The sequence below is a fragment of the Gymnoscopelus microlampas genome, assembly GCF_963454915.1.
Source record: "Gymnoscopelus microlampas genome assembly, chromosome: 21".
Classification (NCBI taxonomy): domain Eukaryota; kingdom Metazoa; phylum Chordata; class Actinopteri; order Myctophiformes; family Myctophidae; genus Gymnoscopelus; species Gymnoscopelus microlampas.
Window position 1 is genome coordinate 23,385,621 of NC_139958.1, and position 12,819 is coordinate 23,398,439.

General features: G+C 40.4%; 1 protein-coding gene across 1 annotated transcript; it reads left to right on the top strand.

Annotated features, from left to right (window-relative positions):
• Window positions 1-2,410: 2,410 nt before the first annotated feature.
• On the top strand, window positions 2,411-12,304 carry cabp1b (calcium binding protein 1b; the record flags this gene model as incomplete). Its single annotated transcript, XM_084047833.1, has 7 exons — window positions 2,411-2,452; window positions 6,769-6,799; window positions 10,001-10,144; window positions 10,449-10,558; window positions 11,009-11,083; window positions 11,208-11,280; window positions 12,279-12,304. 7 exons carry the CDS (start codon window positions 2,411-2,413, stop codon window positions 12,302-12,304), a joined length of 501 nt encoding a protein of 166 aa, XP_083903959.1.
• Between the last annotated feature and the right edge of the window lie 515 nt (window positions 12,305-12,819).

A 12,819-nucleotide genomic window follows, 5' to 3' on the forward strand; every position in this document is an offset into this window, starting at 1 on the left:
AAGTTGCAGCCCTATAATGAAGAATCCTTGCATGTTTGAGTGGTTGGAGAAGAGAAAGCATGATAGAAGCATCCGAGCTGTTACTATAATCATCCTGTGTGTACCCCTCCCACATCTCACAGCTCATTTAACGCACTTGATGGAAGAGGATCACACAGGATTATCTTTGACCTCAAAATCTTCATTAAACAGCGAAAGCAATTATTAATATTTCCTCTTAGAATTAGCTGCCTTCCTTACATATTCAACTGTGACTGTTTTGCATTTTCTGCCGGCATGTGTCAGTACCACTGCCATGATACATATTTAAAATTGTATCATATCCATATACACTTTATGGCAATGTATAACCATTGGAATGATACTCTCATACAATGATCTAAAATTCGTTCAGTAATGCCATTTTATCATTTCATGATATACCCTGTGTACTGTAAGTAACTATTTAACCAGCAAAGTGCGTGCATGAGACAGAGCAAGGAGAGAGAGAGAGAGAGAGAGAGAGAGAGAGAGAGAGAGAGAGAGAGATATGGCATGCCAGCATCCTCCCTGGGCTGACATTATGAGAGCTGACTGCTCCTGTGTCTGATGTCTGATTTGTTGTGAAGTTCACAATGAGCCTCCGGTGAGAGGCTGGATGATTCACATGCAGAGCAGCAAAGACAAAAACAAAGACAATTCGAATTAAAGAGAGATACAAGACGGGTTTGGTGTAATGGATGTTACGGAATGGGAGGTCTGTATAAGTTGTGACTTATATTATTATTACACAGATAACTGCTGAATTTACAGAAAGACACCCATTGAATTCAGTCACCTAAGCACCTTGTCTTGCGCGCAGCGTGCGTGCGTGTGTGCGTGTGTGTGTGTGTGTGTGTTGTAAGTGAGTGACTCCATGTACATTTGTGCATTTGTGTTTACTTTGTACATGTTTTTTGCCTTCGTAAGCCCAATTTACACTTTGCTGCACGAAGGTGTCATGCACCAAACAATGTCTGATCTTCAAACTCACAACGTGTTGAACCTGCGACATGTTGTGAGCTTGTAGATCTGCAATTTTCGGCGAGTGACACCGTTGTACGGCGGAGCATGAATTAAGCATTACACATGCTTACACATACTCTATCCATGTTTGAAAGCTCAAGTAATGGTAGCTGTTGAGAGAGATGGTTCCCAGCAAAATCCTTAGTGCTTAATTTAACTTCCCAAACAGTCAAGTTTTACACAATTAAAGCTACAATCTGTACGTTTTATATCAGTTGTCTCACTCTCCCGATAGGGACAGGTAATTGCAACAATGTCTGATTAACCGCATATCTATCTAGTGTCCAATCCGGCATGCTGCTGCTTCAAATACCTTTATTGACAACCAGTTGGTGTCCTACCCGACACCATTGATCAATGGAAGATGACCACCTCTAACCACTGCAGATGTGCTAGTTATATTGTATATATACTACAACTATACCATACAAATTGTTGACAACAACGTTTTATTTATTAAAATAAGTAGCTTCATCACTCAGGATTTTACAGTGCAGGGGGTTTGTGGGGAGTATGACAGAGAGAGAGAGAGAGAGAGAGAGAGAGAGAGAGAGTGTTATATTTTTAGCTCTAGAGCCCCACATCCGTGTGAGTTTAATCGAGTGTATGTGCGCGCGCACGCTTGTGTGTGTGTGTGTGTGTGTGTGTGTGTGTGTGTGTGTGTGTGTGTGTGTGTGTTTGGATTAGTGTCTCCACTGTGTCTTGCTCAGGGGAAGGTAATATGCTTGACCAAACGAGCCTCTTTGTCACATTCTCCCTTCATACATGGTGTAAAATGTGCAAGAGAGAGAGAGAGAGAGAGAAAAAAGTGTGGGATAGAGAGAGACAGAGAAGGAAAGAGAGGAATGACAGCCTCACAGAGGAAGCGAGGGAGAGAGAGACAGAACTGAAGCAGAGAGGATGGAGAGCGAATGAATAAGCAATCTTGCTATTTCTACTTGGGGTGCTTGCGCCTTGCCGTGTATTGCTTTGACCACATGCATGTTTCCTCTCCCACTGTTATCGTTTTTCTCTGATCTTCCCTTCATTCTTTGTTTACCTATTATTTTTCCTTGCCCTTTATTCTTTCCTTGTGTACCCTTGACTCTGAGTGTCCTTCCCTCACTCTGAGTATCCTTCCTTCTATGTTTTCTATAATTCCTGTACTCCCTTTACTCAATCCCTCACCTAATCTGTCCTTTTCCCTATTATTTTAGTCAATGACCCACTGAACCGTCTCTTCCTTTCCTATCTACTCACTCTTTACCCCATGCATGCCTGGAAACATATGCATATGCAAATACACATGCATACACGTGCACTCACGCACAGGCATACTAACACAGACAGGGTTAGAGAGAACACATAATACAAGAAGGATTTTACTATGGGCAACTCTGTTAAATCGCTTAAAAGATTCTCCAAGAAGGTAAGGCTCTTCCTGAGGTTATGATCTGGTTGTGGTCATCCTTATTCCTGACTCACTTGGATGTTTGTGCATGTTTGTCTAATCTGTCCCAACTCTGAGCTATTTGACTGGTCTTTTCCAACCCTGGCTTGTGTAATATCTGAATTGGAATTGACCACTCTACAGTTTTGAGCTATATCCTTGGCTTAAGTTGTTATGAATTATAGCAATTTTACCATGGAGGAGAGAAGTCTAATATTATGCCTCATTGTGTTTTATTTTTTATTGTAGCTCACAAACTTGAGCATATCAGTGCATGCTTGAACGTGCTCTCAATGTAAAGTAGCAAGGAGGCAGCCCAGCATTCCTGTCAGCAGCTGCACATCCTGTAATATGCAAGTAAAATATGACAAGAAACTCTTGATGCCATCTGCCTAGAGTACCGTTCTTGCTTGACTTCACCCCTTGATATTGTTTAACATCTTATATAAGTTCTAGTGCGTGCGTTGCTTCATAGTATTTCGCTCGCATGATGTACTATATCCTCAGAAAGCCATGGTCCATGCCTCACTTGGTCAGATTAGCCTGTGGGCATCCCTTCCTGCGGTTGGCACTGTAGTAAGGCAAGAGCTGGCTATGGGACTGGCAAGGTAACAGATGGATATTATGAAGGTCATATCATGTGTGTGTGTGCGTGCGTGCGTGCGTGCGTGCGTGCGTGCGTGCGTGCGTGCGTGTGTGTGTGCGCGTGCATGCTTTAATGAATGAAATGCATCTTGCTCGTTATACAGTATAGGCTAGTGCACATTTTCTTTTTATTTACTTTTACAGTAAACATTCAATATAAAAGAGGGAAATGTTGACGTGTTCCCCAAGACTGTGCTAAAAAACTGTCTATTGGGCAATTTGGGCTCATAGTTTTTCTATGGATTGTTTCCCATCTAAAAACTTTAAAATTTAAATTTAGTCATGTTTCAGCCTCTGACAATACCTGTCCTGACAATGAAAACATTTGTGGTATTAGAGAGAGCAATATTTTGACCTCATTTGACTTTATAGATGAGTCCAATCGCAAGTGACATCTCCCTCCTTTTCAATTAACCTGTAGCTCTCTGTATAATGGAGGCTGTTCATTGTCAGGGTGACCTTTGCCCCCTGTTATAATGTAATGGCTGGCTGAATTCAAGCACATCATTCTAGTCCTACTATATATCATCAGGACAATGCCTTATTAAAATGAGCGCAAATAAGCAATTTGTCTTCATATCATTCCTATTAACTGTCCTGGAATGGCTATAATCTTTCATTTGATGGTAAATCAACAACGTCATCAAACCCTCTTTTACCCTCTAACAACCAGACACTGTAGGCAAATCATCTGTTACCTTTTGAAAACCAGAAAGGCTTTTCGATAATCAATAACAGTGATCTATCAAACAAATCTCACCATGCTTTCTGATCTAAGTTAAATGGTGAATGTATATGAATTTATAAATAGCACCTTTATCTAAAACACTTTACAATGTGCATTACACTCACCAATTCACACACCAACGGCAGAGGAAACCATGCAAGAAACGAACCTGCTCATCTAGAGCAGTTGGGGTTCTGTGTCTTGCTCAAGGACACTAATCCAGGAGGACCTTTGAATTGAACCGGAATCTTACTATTCCCAACCAGACACTTTACCTCCGGAGACACTGCTGCCCCAATATTGCCATAACCTCATAGCCACTGAGAAATGTCCCATCGAGGCAAACCAAAAATTGCTGTTGCTAGATACCATATCTATTTTGTGAGATGGTTAGGTGCTTCGATGTAAAAATATAAATACACTATTTATACATAAATGTATTTTCTTTATGTAAGCAGTGTTTCCACTCTGCATGATAGTGATGTACTCTATGGGACAGATGCAGCAATGGCATCAATTTCTCACCCCTAAATCTACCTCCGCCTGAATATGATGGTGAATATATCATTGGGACTCACATCCTGAACCGACACCTCTCCAGTCCGCACTGCGACTGACAGACATGTGCCTGTGACTTTACATCTCCACACTCCCAACTCCATGCTTGGTCCTTTGTTGTTGACCACACACTGAGTCATGGTCTCTACCCCTGTCTCTGCTCCTGCACCATGTGTTTGACACCCCCACCACGGATGTGGCTCAAGGACCAGAAGAGCAGCTACAAAGCAGTGCCGTCCTGTGCGGAGGGGGGCTCTGGGGGGGCCTATCTTGAGCCTCTAGTAGCCCTGGCCCAGAACGGAGCCAACATGCACACCGTACTGGGGCCTGCATGCATCTTTCTACGCAAGGGCTTCGCTGGTCAGGCTGTACGTAAGTCCAGACAATAACATGTGCATGCCAAGATTACAGGGTAGGCATACAGTACATGCAATACAAGTAAGACCTGTGAACGACAGTATGTGCACAATGAATTGTCTTTGTCCCATCTGATACAAGATCAGACAATATGGTCCTATGATAAGATAGAGATTGATACTGAGAAAGTGATACAGTACAGTACTGTATATAGGGAATTTGCCTAGAATTCCTCTGACGCGTGTGTCAGTTTGTGTGCGTGTATGCATGCATGTGCATTCATGCATATGGTTGCCCTACTAAAATGTGGACATTTGCTGCAGAATATGGCAGTAAAGAATAAGTGATATAGCCTATTGTAGTGTTATTTGTGTAATTTGCCATAAATAACTGATCTTCAAGCGATAAATACACTGCATTGCATTGAAAAGCTGTTATTTATGTCAAGCAACAACATTGCACAACAAGGTATAAAATAGGCTTCATGGTGATGGCAGAAATGTGTCTGTCCTTATGGCAATTCGCCTCTCCTGTCTCTGACTGGACCTCGTAACCGAAGAAACAAGGGACATTGTGACACCACTGTGCTGCCCATTCCGATGAAGGGCTCTCAAACGGTTGTTGTTGAGGGATGTGGGAATGGAGATGGAGAATGGGTCTTTCTGAGTCAATGACAGTGAATACGTATATAAACTACTTTATAGTTCAGAGTATCTGTTTAGTATTCCCTCCTCCCCAGGACCCTAAACCTTGCCATCAAACTTCAAATGACATACTACTTGTCAAATGACAAATACTTCAAATTCAAGCACACACACCACTCACACTTTATTTAACAACTATGTGGCAGTATTTCTTTCTTATCTCATTTGTTGCTGCTGTTTCATTTTAATGTCAGTATCTAATTACTATCTCCGCCAGGAGATCATGCGTTCGGCCCTGTGTGTCTGTGTTTGTGTGTCTGTCCGCAGCTAATCTTGCGTAATATTAGGCAGGTCAGTATATTTTTATACTATACTATGGATATTATCCTTATGCGCGCCAAGGACCTCATTTCTCCAACATCAATGACAACTGTCTTTTTAATATGTAATTGTTGGGCAATTATCTGTTCAGGCTATGGATCAAAACTAGTCAATCGCAGACATGTATGTTGAGCAGTAAATGTTCTGTTCACTGGTGCAAGCCAATGTTAGATTAACACCAAAATACAATTTCACTGTATAAACTTGATAACATACAGTGCCACAAAACCCCCACATTATGAGAATATTATTGTCTGTGCACATTCAACTCAGTTAAGTAAGTCTTAGTCCCTTTCACAGAGTTTAGAGTGTTGATGATCTGCAAAGCTTGCACCAAAACTAATACAGCCTATAGCACCTTCTTGTAAAAAACAGACTCTTAGAGTTGCCGAAAGAGCATGCGGGATCTGAAAATAACAGGATTTGGGTGATTTGATCCCCCTTTTCTCTAACTCTCCCTCTCATGGGGATTGCCATACACTGGTCTCTTTCCTGAGACTATGCTGTCATTGTCTGTCACCTCACCTTCAGATATAGCAGTGTTCATCTCATCCTACATGCAATTACTTTTCACTTTTATGTATAATTAATTGTGAATTTGTGTAGCCATAATAAATAAGAAAATCACAACTTTTGATTGACTAGTGATGCAAACATAATTGACTCAAGGAATTTGCAATCAGACTTTGTACATCTGCTCAGAATTATGTGTGGGATCTTACTGACATTGGAGCCTGGAGCGTCATACACTCATATTGCAACGTGTTAGGCTATAACATTGTAACTTTCATTTATCCTAGTGATGAAAACATGCCAGATTACTTTTTTAAGTATTAGGGCATGCCTCCTGGCGGAGATTTTCACTCTACTGAGCACACCTTTCTAGTTATGTTCAATGTTGCTTTACAATAATCAACGAGATTGGTTTCTGTGCGCTGCTTTCAGCTGTTTGAATCCTAACCTTGTTTTATGATCCTTCACAGGACCGACAGTTGAGGCCAGAAGAAATGGATGGTATGTTATATTAACGGCTGTATGGTGTAAAGCACATGTCATCCAAGCATTCTACGAAACCTATGTGTATGCAGAGATGACATTAAACTCACCACGGTGACAACTGATGATGTGTTTAAAAAGCTGAGTGCCCTGCAACCAAACAAGGCCACTGGCCACGACAATATACCCTCCAGATTTCTCAGAGACACAGCCGTCTCTATTGCTCCAATCATTGCCCACATAGCAAATCTCTCCATCAGTCAGTGTCACGTCCCACAAGATTTCCACAAGGAAATAAATTAGATCCCGCAATCTACCACCCTGTTTCCATTCTACAGTATGTTCCATCTCGAAGGTTATAGAGAGGTTAGTATACGAACAGACGAAGTATCTTGCAGAACTAAAACTAATATACAAATACGAGGGTATTAAATAGCATAATTAGAAATAGTACTTCAAAAGCAGACTATCCAAACTACTTTGTAAAAGAATAATATAAATATAAATAATCCAAATGTAGGACGAAATATGGTAATGACAAATTTAAGTAAAACTAACTTTATGATATTTGGCACAGGGGAAATTTATCATCAACCAAAGATTTTAATTAATGATGTTGATATAGAAAGAGTGTATGATTTTTCTTTTGGGGTGTAATAATTGAACATAAATCAAACCGGAAATCACATATAAATAATGTTAAAATAAAAATGATAAAAAATATTGCAATATCACATAAAACCAAACATATTCTAAATCAGAAGACATTGTACATACAGTATATCCTCATAGTCCCGTACATTACATATTTTGTGGAAATATGGGGAAATACATACAAAACGAACACAAACCCAATATTCATATTGCGGAAGAGAGCTATCCTACTATAATTCTAGTAACCTCTGTCTGTAGTGGTGAGTAGGTGAGTACGTGAAGCTACCCGGTTCTCCTCAGTGGCTGGAGCAATTGCTCTGATTTTGCACACAGCCATTGACCATTACCATCTGAACTTAACTGTGAAGCCCGTTTTTCAATTTCACCAAATCTCAGCTTCTTATTAGCGTTTTTGTGTCAAACACTGTCGCCATGGTTACGGGGCTGCCCAGCTATGGGACGAACTGCCTCCCGGGTTGCCAGATCATGTGCGCATATCCCCCCACGGATGCGTCGACCGGGTATGGTCTAGTAAGAATAATAACTAGAACAGATTATTATGAACCAACTAATACACTTTTTATTAAATTACATACCTTAAAATGTGACGATCTAGTTGACCTAAAAACTGTGCTACAAAGCACACAAAAATCAACTCCCATTCTGCATTCAGAGCTAAAGAGAGCTGGTATAGGTTGAGGGGAACAAATTATGCTTAAAACAACTAGGGCCAGAACAAAATTAAAAAGCAATGCGTATCTGCAAAAGCAATAATGGAAATGATTAAAAAATTCTCTAGTTGCTAATTTGTAATTTGTAATAAAAAGAAAATGTATACAATTAATATGTAATTAATTATAAAACTTTATTATAATACATTAAAAAATATCTATATTTACAAATATAATAGAAATATTGTCTTTGCTTTGTTTCTACTGATTGATGATTCTGCAATTATTATTTATATAGCTTATTTAAAGTAAGAAGGGTAGGCACTATAAGTTAAGGCTTCAGTCTACACCTTTTCGGTCTAGCTGTTTTGTGCAGTTTTTGTGTTTGTTTTGTTGTATGATTGAAGTGTCATATTTGTACATAGCTAATGACCGAAATAAACTATTACTATTACTATACTATGCTATAACCCTGTCCTCCCCCCTCAGTGTCGGCCCTATGGGGGGGCATTGGGGGGCAATGCCCCCCCAGATTAGACTTTGTGCCCCCCCAGTTCAGATTGGCCAGATGTTTTTATTTTTTTAATTTTTTTCAAGCAGCGCAGCGCAGCGCAGTATAGCCTGCCTTTTTTTTCTCCCGCTGTGGAGTCTGTGCCTGTGGAGATGCAATGCCGACATTACATTAAAGACATTATAGGCCTAATGCTGTAATTGTATTTGTTGTTGGTGCATATAGGGGCAAGGTAAATGAACCGAATTAACCGAAATAGAGTTACAAAACACCCCAAAAAAGTAAAATATCCATCCAATAACCGAAAAAAATCGCGCGCCGGCGCTTCGCGCCGGCGCGCACGGGTCCATCACGCACGCGCGCTGCGCGCGCGTGCGTGAGGGACAGGCAGGTGCCCCCCCTAGAATAATTAATGCCCCCCTGCTTATTACTGTCTGCAGCCGGCACTGTCCCCCCTCCCAGTGAGCTGCGTTCCTCAAGGAAGCATACTAGGGCCTTTACTGTTCCTAACTTACATTATTAGACATCAGCGTGTACTGTAACTGAAATGTGTTCTTGTTCGCGGATGACTCAGCACTTCTGGTCTCGAACAAGAACAAATTGCATGTTGAAACAGCCCTTACCCCTAAGCTCGGTAAAATCTGCACATGGCTCGCTGATAACAAACTGTCATTACACCTGGGTAAAACGGAATCCATTATTTTTGGGTCCAAAAGTAAAGCCACAGACTGTGGGTGACAATGTTATCACAGGGAAAGAAGAGATTACCTATCTGTGTTGTATTTTAGATAAAAATCTAAAACAAAAGTAATCAAAAAAGTCAACCAAAGAACAAGATTTTGGGGCAGGATCTCCTCGTTGATCATGGTACTCTAGCAACTCAAAGGCACTAAAATCAAAACTACAGACCTCTCAAAACAAACTAATCAGACTACTATTAGACCTCACGCCTAAGACTCACCTAACCCCTGCTCATTATGCCAGGGTGGGATGGCTCAGGGTAGAGGACATGTACCTGTCAAACTACTTCACTAGAGTGAGAAACGCCCACGGGCACACCACCAGAGTGAGCTCCACTGATCTCGTTCCCCCCAGATTCGGCACAAACATGGGGATGAATTAATTCCACTGTTATGTCTTTATTATGTCTTGATGAATTGAATACATAGGACCACAGTGGAAACCAGGGCTTTTTGTGTTATCCTTTTAGCATTATTGTACAACTGTACCACTGTACTTACCACTGTACTTTTTGCAAACTGATAATATAGTATTCAATCAATAAAAAATAAGAGAACCCCAAAATTGCAAAATACAGACCCCCCCCCAGATTTTCCCATGGGGCAACCTCTCTCATTCACGCCTTTTTTCTCCTCACTTCAGAATTACGTGAAGCATTTAGAGAGTTTGACAAAGACAAGGATGGATTTATTGGCTGCAAAGACCTCGGAAACTGCATGAGAACCATGGGCTACATGCCAACTGAGATGGAACTCATAGAATTGAGTCAGCAGATCAACATGAATTGTGAGTAATCATGTTTGTGTGTTAAGTGCTTCTTTGTCAGCATGACTATTTGCACTTCCACTTATTGGCACTGAAAATAAATCACCTCTCAAAGAAGCTTGCGCATGTCAATACATAAGACAGGAATCTCAAGGCCGATAGCCCTGATGCACATATAACCATCTGGATTCAAACCTCCCGAATGGAAAACAAACATCTATGCTACCACTCATCCAAAGGGGATTCAAGGGAGTGTACACATGTAACCAAATGGACCTTACATTACCGAACACTTAATGTAAACTTTTCCTTCTCTCCCTCATAGTGGGAGGACATGTTGACTTTGAAGACTTTGTCGAGTTGATGGGGCCAAAACTTCTGGCTGAAACAGCAGACATGATTGGTGTCAAGGAGCTGCGGGATGCTTTCAAGGAGGTGATCTTTCTAGCATTTTATTTTTGTTTTATAATGTTTTATGAAATGTTTATATCATATTTTTGTGATATATGTACCCTGCATTAAAACATACATTACTTATATTATATATTAGAGCCACTGATCCCGGCATTAGAGCCACTGATCTTTTTTCTCTTTTTATACATTCTACATTATTATGTATAATAATAACATTATTATTATTATTACATTAACATTATTATTATTATTACATTATATACATCATTTGTCTTAGGTTACACCAACACTTCTTTAGGTTTTATTTGGGCTGCTTTTAATGTGTGGATTTTACGGTGTAGATTGGGGTCCCAAGGATAAAACAAAACTGGGGTCCTTGAAATTAAAAACATTGAGAATCACTGATGTATCCAATCTTAGGTACTGTAATATTGTTGCAGTTATTTCTCTTGATGTTTCTCTCTGTCTCAGTTTGACACAAATGGTGATGGCCAAATCAGCACAGCTGAGCTCAGGGAGGCAATGAAAAAACTTTTAGGACAACAGGTAGGGTCTTACCGAAAAGAACCAAAAAATTCCTTACTGTCTACCCATCAATAATCTCATCTGTCTAGTGTTTTGTCTCTGGTGTTGTAAAAACAGGTGAACGGTCAAATGTTTTCTTTGGTAGGTTGGCCACAGAGATCTGGAGGACATCTTACGGGACATTGACCTTAATGGTGATGGGCATGTGGACTTTGAAGGTGAGGGAACATTGACTGACAGTTAGTTGACAGTATTGTTAAAGCTTGCACATTAATTATGAAATGTATTCGCTGGAGCTGCATTGTTTACATCACAGTGTACTATAATGTCGGCCTGCCCTGTTTTTACCCTTCAGCAGTTTTTAACCTGTACAGGAAAACAGAACACAAAAGCAGCCTAGGGCTTCTTTCCCCTTTAAATACCTCTCTCTGACTGCACACGCACGCACGCGCACACACACACGCACGCCCGCACGCACGCACGTACGCACGCACGCACACACACACACACACACACACACACACACACACACACACACACACACACACACACACACACACACACACACACACACACACACACACACACACACAGTACAAGTGTAAGGAAAAGCCCTACAGGGTTGATATCCTATTCCTAACAGCATACTGAGTGAGGTGAAACGATGAAGGGAATAGGTCTGTCTGTCAGATTATCGCTACACCAAAGGATTATGTCACCAAGAGAACAAGGGAAGCATACAGTACATGCCTGCTGTCACAAAAATAGCAGCCAATCTGCAAATCTTAATATTAAAGCTGCCCGTTTCACATGCCTTGTCTTATGTATTCAACCCATGAATAATAATTATGTCACAGCTATTGTTAATATGGCTTCACTGAAATAGCGAGAATTTCTGGAAGGGTAGAATGGATGCACAAATAATCTTTTTTTAGTTTTTCTGCGATTTAACCACTAAACCCTATCCCACAGGGGTCTGTACTTAGCCCCCTAATTGTTTTCCCTATATACCAATTCTATTTGTCAAAAATAGCCGAGATAAGCTCACAACGAGCTTGTAGAATGGCTGTTTTCAATGATTGCTCACCTATTTGATTATTCGCCTATTATGATATGCCCAGAACATGTACACTAGGGTTTGTGTGGTTAAACTATTCTTATTAGATATTTTTTAGGCCATGTAAAACAATACATCTATTATCTTCTTAATTCACAGAATTCGTGAGGATGATGTCTCGATGAGTTCCTGACAGCATATCTGATCTTCGGTTTATTTTCTTGAGTAGGAGGTAGAAAAGGATGGACAAAGACAGAGACAGCTAATCTTGAACCTTTGAACAATGGACAAAACATATCAAACCCTGCCCTAAAACTGCCACACTGACGCACAAAGGCTGACAATCACAGCCAAGAGCAACTAATAATCATATGCTGCTGTCTTTTATGCTTAATTTATACATTAATCATTATTCATTGTTGATGTGTGACATTGTCATACAACAAAGTATAAATCAGGCTTTAGAGTTCAACATAAAACCACTCGCCTCATTCATGATTTCATTGTTCCTTTTCATTAAGTGATGATAACATTTATACTGTGGGTGTGGTTGTTGACCGTTTGGGTAGAGGGCATATGGGATTTGGATCAAATGCTCAAATATTATGCCCTTTATGTTAATGACTGTAACAAGACATTATCTTTGTGACTATTATATGTAGAGTAGTATGCCAGCATCTCCTTTATGCAGCATTCTTTC